The sequence below is a fragment of the Gopherus evgoodei genome, chromosome 1 (genome assembly GCF_007399415.2).
Source record: "Gopherus evgoodei ecotype Sinaloan lineage chromosome 1, rGopEvg1_v1.p, whole genome shotgun sequence".
Taxonomy (NCBI): Eukaryota; Metazoa; Chordata; order Testudines; family Testudinidae; genus Gopherus; species Gopherus evgoodei.
The window spans coordinates 264,911,521-264,927,509 of record NC_044322.1 but is presented as its reverse complement, the minus strand read 5'-3'; the positions used below and the strand labels follow the sequence as shown (position 1 = coordinate 264,927,509).

The 15,989-nt window shown below is 38.1% G+C and overlaps 1 protein-coding gene across 9 annotated transcripts in view; it reads right to left on the bottom strand.

Annotated features, from left to right (window-relative positions):
- POLR3B (RNA polymerase III subunit B) overlaps positions 1-15,989 on the bottom strand; it is a 123,701-nt gene that overhangs the window by 99,325 nt on the left and 8,387 nt on the right. For all 9 annotated transcript variants that reach the window (XR_003998093.1, XM_030544965.1, XM_030544940.1 and 6 more), the window contains exons 3-9: positions 13,847-13,903; positions 13,701-13,765; positions 13,128-13,203; positions 10,944-11,044; positions 7,087-7,178; positions 4,698-4,815; positions 3,527-3,635 (exon numbers count right to left, since the gene is read on the bottom strand). Coding sequence is in view for 8 of the 9 variants with exons in the window: in XM_030544965.1 (XP_030400825.1) it covers positions 3,527-3,635; positions 4,698-4,815; positions 7,087-7,178; positions 10,944-11,044; positions 13,128-13,203; positions 13,701-13,765; positions 13,847-13,903 (618 nt within the window). In the remaining variant the exon portion in view is untranslated. The remainder of the gene's footprint in view (positions 1-3,526; positions 3,636-4,697; positions 4,816-7,086; positions 7,179-10,943; positions 11,045-13,127; positions 13,204-13,700; positions 13,766-13,846; positions 13,904-15,989) is intronic.

Here is a 15,989-nt window from a genome sequence, read left to right as displayed (position 1 = left end):
TAGTAAGGATTTCATCGGCATGAAAATGGACTTTACAAATTTCCTAATCTGGGTAGGACACATCCAAAATTATGAAAGTGATTGATTGACGCCATCACATGCATTAAGATGTTGGTGAGCTTTGGAAGTATGAGAAAAATGAAACTGAGCAAGTAAAAAATTAAGGTAGAACTGATTTACAGAGAAAGAAAATCATATGGAATAAGATGCAAGACAAAACAAGTGATCTTAAAAATGTTAACCCTAAACATTATTAAAGACCTCAATCTGCCAAGGTACAGAGGGCCTCCTGAGAAATGTTAATTGCTTTCAACTCCCTGTGATAGCTCTGGGAGTGGAAGATACCCAGGGCCTGTTCTAAAAGGTGTTGAGCACCCACAGTTCTCTTGATTTCAACTGGAGGTTGGATGCTCAGCACTTCTGAAAAGCCAGGCCCTTAATGCATTATTAGGGTAAAGGTTTGAGCCCAGCAAAAAAAGTAGGAAGGCAGCATTACCTGACTTGTAATTTAGAAGAACAGCATTGATTGGAAGAAGATAGAACTGACTGGATTGGGAGGGAGTGAAAATGAGTGAACAGAAAATGAACATGCATGGCTTTGGGGAAAAATGATGTTGCAGGATTTTTTCAGTTTGCTACTAGACTTACGATTTGGGCAAGAAGGTTTTGGGAAAAAACTTTTATAAGCCTTGGAGCAGAGGTGAAGTTGCTGTGAGAGTTTTACTCAGAATCAGGCCTTAACTTCACAAGGGTCAGGAAATGATCAGTGCAGAGTGCCCTCAGTATTCCCAATGACCTCTTTCCAAAGCTAGCTCCTTTGCTTCTGCTACCTGAATCGCTCCTCAGGCTTTCCTGGGTCCTGATCATGTAGAAGGCACTGGGGCCTCCCAGCTAATCCTCTCTATCTGGGCTCTTTGCTCCTCTTGCCCCATCCCCACCCCATGCACTGAAAAAGTTGCCAGGTCATGACCCACTCTCCACAATGCCTTTCCTCCTTCACTCCTGTGAAAGATGTAGTGGTTCCAACTTCTTGGATCTCTGCTCCCTTCCTCAAAAGGGATTAGTAGCATGGAGGATGATCTGCCCTCTCATCTGCTGTCAGAAAAGGAGCAAGTAGCTTTGCAGCCTCATTCAGCCCACTCTCCGGAGAAAAATCCCCACTTACCCTGGGCCAGCAGGTTTTTCTAAACCCTGCCATGCTCCACTGTACGTACGTATTATAAGGGGCCCTCCATTCTATGATCATACAAACGATTAATATAAAATCCTGCATTACAGAAAATGCAGCCAGGGTTATAAGAATGGGTTAGATGCAGTGCAATTAACACTGAGAAAGACTGCTCTAAATAGAAAGGATTAATGGACAGAATTAAAATCAACATAGTATCTATCTTTAAAGTGGAACAAAGAACCTGGGAAATTACAGCCTAGTCAACCTAACTTAGATAGCTGGACAGTTACTGGAACACATTATTAAACAAATTTATAAGCACCTAGAAGATAAGAGTGATAATAGTCAACGTGGATTTATCAAGAACAAATTATGTCAAACCAGTCTAATTTCCTTCTTTGACAGAGTCTCTGGCCTAGTAGATAGGCAGGTGTGACACAGTGCTAGTTATAGCAGTCTGGTCCCTGAAGTAGCTGCAGCACAGAGAAGGCTGTAGGCTTAATTGGAGCCAAGCAACCTGTTTCTAGTGGGTGGTAACTGGGTGGTAATTGCTGGGGCTAATGAGAGAGTTGGCTCAGTAATCAGAAGGATATATAACTGGGAGGAACACAAAGCAGGGGGAAGTTCAGAGAGTGAGCTGGGTGGAGGACAGAAAGCTGTGTGAATGACTCCTCCTGCTGTACACTTGTGCCATGTTCTGTCCTGTTTGGAAACAGAGAATTAGAGGTGCTCATAGTGGAAAAGAGACTGTGTGTTTGCGACAGAGACCATGAAAACAGGCTAGGCAGAGCTGCTCACTGGGTAGCTGAAGGAGCACCCTGTGATATGGGAAGCAGCAGACGTGATAGATCTTGATTTTAGTAAGGCTTTTGACACAGTCCCACATGATGTTCTCTCAAACTAGGGAAATGTGGTCTAGATGAAATTACTATAAGGTGAGTGCATAACCCTTCGAAAAAAAACACACTCAAAAAGTAGTTATCAGGGAGGACCTATCAGGTGGATTCCAGCAGAGGATCTGTCTGGTGCTATTCAACATTTTCAGTAATGACTTGGATTACGGAGTGGAGAGTATGCTTATAAAATTGGGAGATCACATCAAGCTGGGAGGGGTTGTAAGCACTTCAGAGGACAGCATGAGAATTCAAAATTATCTTGACAAATTGAAGAACTCATTTGAAATTAACAAAATGAAATTCTAGAAAGAGAAATGCAAAGTATCTCTTAGGAAGAAAAAATCAAAACACACAAATACAAAATGAGGAATACAGGACAAGGTGGTAGTACTGCTGAAGAGGATCTCGGGGATATAGTGGATCACAAATTTAACATGAGTCTATGTGATGCAGTTGCAAAAAAGGCTAGAAGTTTGGGGTATATTAACAGGAGTGTCATATGTAAGACACAGGAGGTAACTGTCCTGCTCTACTCAGACATGGTGAGGCCTCAGCTGGAGTACTGTGTCCAGTTTTGGGCACCATAATTTAGGAAAGTTTTACAGAAATTGGAGACAATCCAGTGCAGAGCAACAATAATGGTAAGAGATTTAAAAAAACTGGACCTATGAGGAAGGGTTAATAAAACAGGCATATTCAGTCTTGAAAAAATAGGACTTGGAGAGGGAGGGGGGACCTTATAAGTCTTCAAATATGTTAAAAGAGAATGGTGGTCAATTGTTCTCTATGTCCACTGAAGGTAGGACATGAAGCAATTGACTTAATCTGCAGCACACAAGTCCCCCTTGAAACCCACCCCCCCCAAAAAATCTAACCTAACTACAAGAATAGTTAAGTACTGGGATACACTTCCAAGGGAGGTTGTGGAATCCCCACCATTAGAGATTTTTAAGAACAAGTTAGACAAACAAACACTTCTCAGTGGTGGTCTAGATATATTTGGTCCTGCCTCAGAGCAGGGGCATGGACCAGTTAATCTCTCAAGGTCCCTTCCAGCCCTACATTTTATGAAACATACATGGTTACTTTCACCATTATTGAATCAAACACTTTTTAGTTGTTCACCAGTTCTTTGATTCAGCTAATAAAAATGCCTTAAAGGTCTTTCAAAATACTTTTAAGCAGTCTACGTTTCATAGTTCTATTTTGTATCTTGTACATACACTACCTTCAAAAGAAATATAGCAAGGACAGCTTTTGGCCTTTGCAGGAAGAATTAAAGGTTTGAACATTTTCCCCTGTATCTCTATATTTTACTCTACTCTCTCTAATAATATGTTGTAAACCCAGTTAGTGTCAAACAGTGTCCAAAATTCCTTTACAGAACATATTAAATCTTGAGCGCTACTACAGAGCTTTGCTCTTGAACTAAAGTTCTGTAAACTGACAGTTATATTACCTTAAATATAATAGCAATGGGAATATCTTCTGACAGTGTGTTATGCCTCAGGTAAAATCTTCCTTGTTTGACAATCATATTTGTTCTGCTCTTCTTCTCATGAGTGGAACTAAAGTTTAAAAAAAAAAAGTATTAAGTTTGATACACATCTTGCAGTGGTAATTCCTTTGCCTAATCATTTAAAAGTGTTTTATAAAGAAGATTTCACTCACATCAATAAATTCCAATGCCTTTTATTGATTTTAAAAAACAGCTAGAGATGCATAGACCAGAAATAACAGAAGGTTACTCGTGATGGGGAACATCAGTACTTAAATTTAGCAGGATGAGGATTAATTGAAAATTGCAAAACATAAGTGGATAATACATAAACAGACACATGGATCCAATTAGCTCTTTCTATGCATAAGGACTGTTACAGTTTCAGCAGTGAGATATAACCACACATCCTGTTGTAGTCTTGTTGGACTCACATGGGTTGCTTGTATAATAGTACTCTAGTAGCAGAAGTGTTAGGGGCATCTACTAATAAAACAAATAAGATGGCTCACAACACAGCAATAAGTGCTTTAGGGTGCACTGGTTTTGTGTTAAAAATTAACACAAAAAAGCTGAAATAGAAAATAAAGCTGGTTGGCTAAGAATAAGAAGCCCAACCCATAAGAATCTATCTCCATCTCCAGTTTTCAACAATCTGTTGAGTAAAAAACAAAACCCTCAAAAAACACAGCTATAGATTTTGGGTCCATACTAAACTGACTTAGCCAAAGATTAAGTTGCCCCCGACCCCATCACCACTCCCAACAGATTAATTTTTTCCTTGAATGGAGCTTGTGTAAATAAGTCTTCTAATTAGCATGGCATCCATTTTCCCTACCCCACTGTGGAGATGCAACCATTCCGCATTTTTACAGCAAAAAGTGTCTCAGCAAAATTTGCTCTATAACAAGAGCTGGAATGTGCTTCATTAACTTAGGGCTAAATCTGAAGTCTCCCACTGACTATGGTGGGAACTCAGGACTGGGCTTTAAGTTATTGGAACTATGTTAGCAAGAGAGTGGTGCTAAATGTGCTTTCAATATTTGTTGCATTAAATGGAAATAAATGAAAGTTAACTCCCAAGGGATGACATAAACAAGACTCGTAAGTGATTGCAGTACATGTGCCGTACCTGGTAACAGAAGCACCAACTGTCCCTTTTCTATCAGCTTCCACAATGATCCTGTTTTTGGATAACTGCTCTTGAATAAGAATTACTTTCTCTACACCTTTGACAATGAAGTAGCCACCTACCAAATGGAGAAAAATATGGGTTTGCACTTGTTCTTCCTTGGCTATTAGTCACCTCGTAGGATATATTTTCAAAATTGATATAATGTATAAACACACAAAGGAAATTAAAAAATTAAACTACAAGAAATGCATAAAGAGAATTATATATTAGGGAAAGAGGGGGAATAAACACCATCCCCACAAAACATTTTTTTTTCCTAACCCAAGGGGAACCTCTTATAACTATGGAGAGAGAAAAGACTATTTGATCTTATTGGAATCTTGTTATGCTGATCTACTTGAGATCTTAAGATCTTGTTGGAAAGCACTTATCTGCAACAATGATGAGTGCTAAAGAGAACCCTAAGGGAGACAGAAAATATTTATCAAAAGGATGTTGTTGAACTGTTGGTACTGCAAGTTAAACGAAAAATAAAATTGTTTGCCAGAACAGCACCCGATTAAGACATCATGATTAAAAGGACTGACCCTGTGAGGTGCTCAGCAAATTACAACATAGGGTCCCAAATTCAGAAGCTCTGTTTCCATAATCACTTTCTCCAGTGAAACATGAATTTTATATTAACTTTTTTATCCCACTCATTTCAATTCCATTGTAATAACTGAAGCAATGAAGAATCTATTTTTCATGTTATTGTATTCTAATTAATCTGACTTGGAACAATCCTCAACTTGTATAGCATTTTACGTCAAGGGTGTTTTGTGATCATAACAAATGAACATAGTGGTAAAATGGAACAGGAAAATGATAAAGGCACTTCCTGAAAGCAGTTTGATAAATGACAGGAAAGGAGTGGGGGGAGGAAGAGTGAGAAAAGTCAACATACTGATGAAAAAATACAACCAAAGCAAGTAAATTTTTTTTAATCGGTCTTTAATAAAAAAATAAATAAATAAAAGTAGTATGGACAATTAAGAAATTATAAAGATCTTGACAGCTGTTGCTAACAAGCAGATATATGAATACTTAGGTAGAGATAGCATCTGTATTTCCCCAGCTCTCTGGATTATATAATGTCTGTCTTTTTGTGGTTTCCTTATGAACCATTAACAATTTTTTTTTTAATATCATGGTAAAGCCAGGTTATTGACATTAGTAACTTTAATTTAAAATCCCTACTTATATAAGAGAAACGAAGGAGAGGCTGTACTTTATCAGAGCACTGGGCTGCTCTTTTTAAGCAAAAGTACACATGGCAACATTATATCAATGATGGAAAATTTCACTTCTACTCTAAGCAGTCATCAATTTATGTCCTGAAGTGTTCGATTTGTCTCCAGCTTATGTACTTGAGCTACAAGTGCTAGTCATGCATATAAACATTTTAAGAAACTACTGAACTATTTGGTACAGTATCTTTCCCGAGCTGTGAATTCCACAGGTTAATTATACAATGTAAACAAGTATTTCCTCTCCTTTGAGGACTGCTTCTGTATATCCCACTCACGGGATACATGTATGCCCACACCAAGAAAGAACAAATATGCAAAAGCAATATACCAGTATCTATTGTTCTTCTAGTAAGTGACCCTTCCCTTTTGTTACGTGCAAAATTTTAAAAAGCCACCCACTTTCAGTTTTACCACTTTCCGCCTTGGTCTTGCTCTACAGAAGAAGGGGAACAGAAGTACTTGCTTTTTTTTCCATCATACTGTACATTTTTAAAGTGTCCTTTTATCCTCTTAGCATTCCCAGGATTAATAAATTGAATCTTTACTCTCCCCTCATAAATCAACATTCTTACCTCAACCCTTTCAAAATGTTGGGATTCGGAGGCCAGGGGACCTGTCTGACCATACAGTTTTCCATATTGTCATAACTGTTTCTCATCTCTTTTAAAATACATATGAAAGCTTATTTGTGTATTTAAGTACTAGTGTATATTCAGTAGCTACCTATTATAATAATTAGACAGAGCCTGAATGAGCTTATTAGGAAAATAACTAGTACACTGCTACCTCGATATAACGCCACCCAATATAACACGAATTTGGATATAACGCGGTAAAGCAGTGTTCCGGGGGTGGGGGCGGGGCTGTGCACTCTTGTGGATCAAAGCAAGTCCAATATAACATGGTTTCACCTATAACGTGGTAAGATTTCTTGGCTCTCAAGGACAGCATTATATCAAGGTAGAGGTGTATATACAAGCAGATGAGACTATTTTTCTCCCAATATACATTAGTTTTCTAAAAATATATTTTAGAGAGGGGGAAAAAAAGACACTAAAGCCACAGAAGGAAAAATAATTGAATGAAGACAGTACCTGGATCTAAAGGGCATTCATTAAGTTTGGCAAACTCTGCTGGAGTTTTCCCAGTAAGAACACAGTTGGAGCTGCGCAGCATTATAGGCATTCTGTAAGAAAACCAGTTATTCTTATACTGTAAATTAACAACAACAACAACATGAGAAATCACAGACTTTACAACAGTCAGTGATGACGAAACTGGAGAAGATGTGTTGAACAATTAAGACCCAGGGGACTTGAAAAAGCAGAGATCAGAAGCAAAGTAACAAAAGCAAGGAAATTGAATTCAAGTTCCTCTCCTTTAACTCCAACCCATTTTGTGTAATTTCATCAAATATTCTGACAAAACGCGTAAAAAAACCTAAGTGCTGTAATATGTGATCCAAGCAAAAAGAGTCCGAGATCCCAGGAAACTTTCATTGAACTGTTTCACTTTTGCCAATGTATGTCTGAGTTTTTGCTGTTGGTTAATAAGCAATTCTGGAGTTCTCATAGCAAAATTATCCACTGTGCATCTGTGATAACCAGGTCTGTAAGTGATGCATTTTCTTATCGTAGAATGCTTTTTCAGTCAGATTCACAAGATACTTTTCCAAACCTTACATTTTTAACTGAAAAAGTCTATGAGAAGTAAGGGCACTTTATTTCAAAAGAAAAGGAAATTGCATTCTGGATATGATAAAAAGAAATTTATTCATACAGTGTATTTGCTTAAAAAACAGCCATGTGCCACGGTTCTTCCTACTGATGAGCGTAACTAATTCATCATTACAGTGAAATTCACTCTTTTGTAGAGGCCCGCGTAAAGCCCATGAGCCACACAAATCCTCCAAATAGCGCTTATATGAGACTTCAGCAATGCTTAAGTTTCATCCTGGCCCCCTTCGCTGGTATGAATTTTATCCTAATCTGTTTAAGAGCTCTATGAGGCAGCTATGCAAGTAAATATCCACTTCATCAAATGGGACTCCTGAAAACTTTAAATTCAGTCATCTCTTGCTGAATAAACTTTATTCCTTCCTTTTGAAGCTTTTCAATTTCGTGGACTTCTTGGCCATTTTTATATACTTAAATTTAAAAATAAAAAGTGAGTGACCTAGTTGTGTGTAAATTTCTGTATTTAATAAAAAAAGAATTGCTATCTTCTCATAGCAATGCATTTACTCAGATATCTTAATTGCTCCAGTTATGTCTTCTTGGGACAGTGTGTTCACTCACTCACTAGAGATAAGTAACTTCATGTGCCAGTCATCATCCTAGATCACAAACGTGATCAGCCTAATTCCGTGGTTACTAATTTCAGGAATCATAACCAGTTTTTAGAGAGAACCAAAATGGGACATGCAAATATCATGACGAAAACCCAAGGGGAATAGGTTTGACCAACCCTCAATTTTTCAGTGATGGAAAACAAGTTACTTTGCAGCTTCATGTCATGGTATAAGATGACAGATTTACTCATTTGAGGAAAAGGAGTCAGATTGATCTTTTTCTCCCAAACAGCTTCAAAGGTTTTGTTTTGTTTTTTAAAAGAAAAAAAACAAAAAAATGGGGAGAGGAATAATGAGCAATGCACATTGGAAGGGCATACAGAAATACAAAAGGCTTGCAAACTAATTTGGAATGAAAAAAAATGTTATAGTTTGTTTTTTTCTGGCCAAAGATTTCTCTCATACAAGACAACAGAAGCCACTTTCCTCACCAAAACTTATAGCTGCTCTACGCTCTCACTACAATGAGCACAAGAAAAAAAAAATTGATGTGAACTTTTTTTCCAGCTGAACTGCAAATCAAACAGGAGAGTATGATGTGCTCACTTGGGGCAAGCAAATAATCTTTTCATAAGCCTGTAAGTAAAATACGCTGTTCCAAAAAGAGGGGGAAATATATTCCCAGCCAGATATTACCTGTTCCAACATATTTAAAAAACACACTTTTTGGAATCTATAAATTTAAAAACGTATCTAGAGTAGTATCACAGGACTGATGTGTTTAATGTTTATATTGTTGGCTGTTCTTATATATAAAATGTTCATTGCTAACCAGTAGTTTTGGATATGGTTTTAAAAGTAATATTTCTACTAAGTAGACCAAGCTGCAAGTTTGTTGTTTATGACTCTCCTTTCATCCAGATATCGAACTTGATAGTCTATTGCATTTGGAATTAAAATTATAAATGCATAGGATCACGGGAGCCATTTTCAAATCACAAAATAGATTGGTAAGTCAGTGCTGTGTCAGAAAAATATTTTCTTTTTCCTTGCAGCAATGTTCTCACTGGAGAGGAGAGGAGAGGAGAAGGTATATATACAGCTGCCGGTTTTTGTATACGGATATAGGGCACTAGGTCCGTGTAATACTTTAGTCTTTTTTGGCCTATTATGTGTCATTATATAATGCCTGCATCTGTAACTTTCTCTCCATGCATCTGAAGAAGTGAAGTTTTTTACCCACAAAAGCTTATGCCCAAATAAATCTGTTAGTCTTTAAAGTATCACCAGACTCCTTGTTGTTTTTGTGGATACAGACTAACACGGCTACCCGATACTTTATATCATGATTGCTTTACAAATCCTCATTCCTTCCATTGTTTACAAATGTAGAAAAATCAAGAAAAATATTAAGTGAATTATGACAATCTAAGTGCTCACCCAGCTGCATTTCCCTCCTGTAGCCACAACATATCACTGCATCTGATGCAACGGTGTAAAAGTATCTTGAGAAGTGATCACTACATACAAATTTTTGTGAAAATGTACTTTCACTAGATTAATTTTTTTTTTAATTGCATCTAAGTCACTGCATGGAATGATTATGAAGGCCTATTTGTACCCAGGAATTCTTTCAAACTATCTTTCAATCAATTAAAGGCTCAGAAATAAGAATAAATGTTATTTTTATTTACGGTAAGTTTGGCTCTATACCTACACTGCTGTGACCATGTTCTCTTGGCAAATTCAATAGAAATTATTTTGCTTTGGGAATCAAAGTCAGGGACTAGAGATTGTTCAGAGCTTAATCTCTTCCTCCTGCTGCTTGCAGCCAATATTCAGTCTGTTATTTTTCAGGTGATATATGAAATATTCTCTGTAGGCCACTGCCATTTTTAGCCAGTTAGACACTTGTCTATAGAAGAGCCATTTTATCTAGTTTAAGGAGTTTTGGAATGCTGTCCTAGTGAAGAATATGGGGACTGGGTCCTCTGGCCCCTCTAGAATTCTCAGGACTTCTTCTCTCCCCCCTACCCCCCATTCAAGCATTCCATCCTCTTTCTTGAGGAACTAAGTGTTCTTAGGCATATTGGCAACCACATCCTTGGTTTATTCAAACTGGTTTTCTTGCCTCTGCACAGCCACATCTACACAAAATATCCAATCTAGACTCTAAATTGGTAGAATTTTAAAGGAGAATTTTATCAAGACTAGAATCCAGCAATGCTTGCAATTATTGTTTTTGCCATCCATTTTCAGCAGCAGACCTCCCAAAATTCTTCAATTCAGTTAAAGAAGGCTGAGATGTGAGGCTAATGTGCCTAATTTTTGCTTGGAAATAGCCCTGCTTGAGGCTGTAGTATTTCTCTCTTTTAGGTATTTCTCTCTCTAGCTAGGCATAAATCAAGTATTGGGGAAGAGATTCAAATTAAAACTTTCAAAAGCTCTGGAAAAACAAAAGAAATTTGCAAAGACCAACAGAAGCATATCTTCTCAGCAGCTATTCACCAAGCTCCACTTGCAACCTTATTTTTTATTTTAAATTTTAAGGTGGAAAATGAGCTTTCCTTAGCTTTTTTACACAGTGATAAAGTTTCACACCAATGGAATTGATAGCACACAGAAAAAACTGATACTGCTATCTTGATATTTGTATTTTACCTGCCAATGGGTAATGCATTGCGAATAATCCTCTGGCTACCTCTAGTGTACTCAATGTCCACTGTAATTGGGGCAGAGTACGTCATATCTCTCAAGCGACACTTAAAAGGAAAGAGATAAATAGTTAGACATTTTTCACCCTTACTTCAGAATGGAGATTCTCAAGACCTACTCAGAAGACCCCACTTTTTCCTGACCTCCCACCTACAACCACAAAGGATGAAAGCAAAAGAGAGCTGGACGAAGTCTCTTCAGTGTCTGTCAAACAAAATCCAAGGAATTCCAAAGTCTCTTTTTCCCCCCTCCCCTCTTCTTTAAAAAGTTTCGAGACTTCAATAGCAGCCATGGTAACTGCTTCTTCAGATGGAAACATAGTGGCCACATGAAGAAGTTTAACTTTTAAAGCGATGGCACCTTCCTCAAATGCAGGTAATGCTAATCTGCAAAAATTGAGTTCTGGATTTCAAGACCATTCCCACTCCCACCGGTGTTCAGATCTGGTGTTTTGGTTCAGGCATGTCTCTATGCACTATATCTTAACATCAAACAGCATGAGGCAATTGAAAGCCTCATAAGGCAGATGATGTATAAGACTAAAAAAGGACCTTTAGCTAGCTTTTTAATACAATAATGGACAATTACATGGTGCTTCTCTTACGAAAGGGGAGTTATAAAAGGTTGAAATATTAAAATGTCACTTTCTCTCAATTCTCTAAATCCCCACATGCAATTTCCTCAGATATCAATAGGACCAGCATGCACAAAGCTAGGGCATAAAATAGTCCAAGGCTCTGTCATTCTGAACGTTCTTGATCTCACCAGTCTTCTCTCCCCAGTCCCCACGCCAGTAATCCAATGTCAAACTAGTTTTGCATAAACATACATGTCTGCTTTGTTAATGCAAATGAATCTTATTCATGGCCTCAGCCCTTGAGTATGTTACCTTAATTTAGGCACATAAGTCTCAGGATTCTGATGTACTCATTGAAGGTTTTGTACAGCGATGAATACAGAATTAACAGTATACGGAGTAAAATGCGGGTTTCTGACGGAAGACAGTTTGCCCTATGGGGGGGGGGCATGTCTATACACAAGATCGGCCCAAAGGGTTACTGCATATTGGACGTCTTTTTTTTCCCCTGCTAAAAGCAAACAGTTTCTCCAGTAATAAAAATTAATTGACACCAGCAGTTCTCAAACTTGTTGGTTACATGGTGCCAGCTCTCCTCCTATTTTCCCACTGCCAAATGGCAGCAAAAACATAACATTAAATAATTCCTTAATATTACTTTTGTGTGAGAGCAGGTGGGATAATTGTCACAGGAATGGTATGTGGTGATGAACTGAGAGGGAGGTGGTGATCCATGAGACAATTCCTTAAAAAAGTAATCCAGATCACGAAAGAGCTTGAGAACACCTACCTATAATTTTATCCGTTTTAGAAAATAAAATTAACACAAGCTCCATGAAGAGCAGAGAAGTGGAACAGGAGCCAGATAGCTGCTTAAAATCTAAAGTCTACATGCAGGCCCTTAAGTAAATGGTCAGATTTTCAAGAGTGTGGAGGACCTACCAGCTCTCAAAGACGGGTGCTACAAAAGGTGCAAAAAAGGATTACATTTAAAGAACATTAAAGATGTTCTGTTGTGGTTAAGGCACTGGATGGGAACCCAGAAACACTAGGTTCTGTGTTCTAGTCCTGGCTTCGTCTCAGACATCCAATATGATACAGGGAAAAACTATCATAATGCACAAGAGACTGAATTAATATTACACAGACAACTTTAATTCTGGCACTTACTAACTTATGAGTGGTTGATTTTGCAAACTTAATGTTCTTTAAAGGCTGTTTTTTCTAGTAAATGTGAATATATATTCTCTCATACAATATTCACTTTGGTTTATCAGGAGGGCCTGCTGCTTTAAACCAGAAGAAGAGATTTTAAAAAAAGTGAACAATTACTTATTCAGGTATTTGGTCATTTCACAACCACTGAGGTGATTTTCTTACAATTAGAATCTTAACTAACGATGCCTTCTTTTCCCAAACTAGGAACATACCTAGCCATTATAAGAATCTTTCCTGATAGCAAAGAGATACTGGGCAGGAAAAACTGCACACATCTACCCACCTACTCCCACCAGTAAACATGAAATGAAATCCACAGTTGGATTCACTACTACCTCATGAGGAGACACAGGTCTTGTTACATTAAAGCTTTCTTCAACATCTGGAACTCCCACATAAATATTGAGGTATCTGTAATACAAACACTTATCAACCACTAAGATACGTATGTAGTAGAACTGAAGGAAGCAGACTCCATTTTTCAACACAATTCGTTTTGATAATCTTCTGTTCTAATAATAAACAAACAGCAACTGTTTTCCTGAAGTATCCCATAGTGCTTGAGCTATGCTCTATCTGGAATTTTGAAATCTTGAAATTCATATACAAAAATAAAAGCAAAGTTACTTTTGCAAATTAAGAGCTGTATTGGGCCCTCAACTATGAGAATTCACTAAACTACTGAAAAAATCATCACTACAACGTCTTTTTACTGCATGGCTATCAATTCTGTTTAATGTGGTCACTCAAAGCTCTATAGTGATCTCTTTTTGGAGTGTGGTTTACCTTATCCTACTCAAGTATATCACAGTGTAACCACATGTACATTTTTATAGTCAATTACAAATTGCTATGCAAGATAATACTTACACTGCTACCACCAATACAGAAATCAACCTTATGCTTACTTTAAATACCACATTGGGTCAGCATCACTTGTGACTTTTTCATTGGCTTTCATGATTTTCTTTATCTGACAAAAAGAAAAAAAAAGAATTGAGTCACATGACTTTTGTAAATTTAGGCCTATTCCCTTCCCACCAAGGAAGCATACCTCTACATTGATGAAATAGTTGAATGAGTCTATGTGCTGCTTCACAAGTCCTTTCACCTAAAATAAAACACCACATATACAGCAGAATTAGTCACAAAAGCATGCAGAAATTAATATGTTGGAATTAGTTCTACTTATAATAGTTTCTGGATCCTTTAAGGTTTTTTAGCTGAGGAGTTTCTGAAAACCCACAGGGTGACCAGCCTTATTCTAAACTACGTCACCAGGTTTACACCAGCATAACTCCACAGATTTCAACAAAGCCTCAACTGAAATTTACTAGTTTTATAGCACAAACTGTTCGTATAACTGAACCTCATAAGTTTGCATGAATAATGGGGAAAACCACTGTGAATTAATATTTTTTGCCAGTTTGCCATTATGGCAGATGCCTGGGATATTAACCATTTGTCAGATGTGAAGACAGAAGAACTACGTCGGATTAAAGGAAAAGGTCAAGGAGCAGACTCAGGTTACAGCTATAAGGTGGGGGAGAAAAAGGGGGAAGTCCAGCAAGATGTGAGAGACTGAATGAGAAAAAAAGCCTCACACAACCTGTCCCAGAGACATGAGAGTTGGGGAAGGAATGTAATAAGTAAGGTTAAGAGTCTGTCACAGGTATTTTTGGCAAAAGTCAGGGACAAACAAAAATTCACAGAAGCCTGCAACCTGTCCCTGACTTTTAGAAAAATCCCCTGGGGCTGAGGGGGAAACAAATAGAGCACTGTCGCTTGCAGCTGCTTCAGCACCCCCTGGTGACAGCTGCTACTCCAACAGCTCCTGCTTCAGCCCCACCCCAGGGCTGGCTATAGCCCGTGGCTTCTGCTCCGGTGGCACCCAGGCTGACTGTCGGCAGCTGTTCCAGTCCCACTGCTGCTCCTGCAGGAAAGGGTGACTGTCGCTGCTCCAGCCTCAGAGGTGCTCACCCAACCACAGCCACTACTTCAGGCCTGAGACTGCTACTCCGGTGGCCCTGGGGCTGACAGCTGTTCCAGCCCTGCCCCAGAAGTAGTTACAGAAATCATGGAAAGTCACAGAATCTGTGACCTCTGTGAATCTTATCCTTAATAATAAGCAAGTACCAGGAGGCACAGACATGAAACTAGTAGCTTCTAGGCCTATCCCGCAGGAGATACTTTAACAACTCCAGACAGAGGCTCCCATCTGCTTGCCAAGCAGGAAGCATAATCCTACCAGCACTTACACCACCCAATGGTTATTGATGGTTCAGAAGCCGGATCCACCAGACATCAACATGCAGAAATCAATGCTGCAGATGTTCAGGATTAAGTTTACCCAATGCAAGCATTAGAAAGGTTGTACTGTATTATAAAAAATGGAAGGTAAATATAATGCACTGCATTTTTTTTTTAAACATAGCATCTCTAAGGGACACTGGATCTCTGTACTCCTTGGAAATAATTAGCACAAGCTGCAAAGAAAAGGAAGCTTTCATAGGGGAAGGTTGGTCCAGTGATTAGGACTATCTGTCCATATCTCTATACAGAAGCAAATGGGAACAGACAAATATAAATCACTTTATGAAAATGTGTTATGATTCCCTTTAAAATTAATTGAAAGCAATAGCTAACTCAAGAGTTACCTAGCTGGCTCCATACTGATTTAAAATAAGTCTAGAAAACATGATCTATAAAAGAAAAAGAGATTGAAAAAAATTGTATTTGTTTAGTCAGAGGAAGAGAAGATTGCTATAATGTTCCCTGTCAGCCTTTAAAAGTATGTAAAACGCTTTTTATAAAGAGAAAGGTGATCAATTGTTCTCTTTGTCCACCGAGAACAGGACAAGAAGTAATGGGCTTAAAATTGCAGCAAGAGAGATTTAGCTTGAACATTAGAAAAAAACTTCATAACTGTAAAGGCAGTTAAGCACTGGTATAAATTAACAAGGGAGGTGTGAAATCTGTCACAGTAGGATTTTAAGAACAGTTCAAACAAAACAATTGTCAGCGATGGTCTAGATAATACTTAGTCCTGCCTCAGCACAAGGAAATGGACCAGATAACCTACTGAGGTCCCTTTCAGCCCTACATTACTATGAAGTCCTCATGGATTTAAGGAAAGCAATACAACAAAAAATGAATCCCAGACAAAATTATTTTGATATACAACATTTTACAAAAAC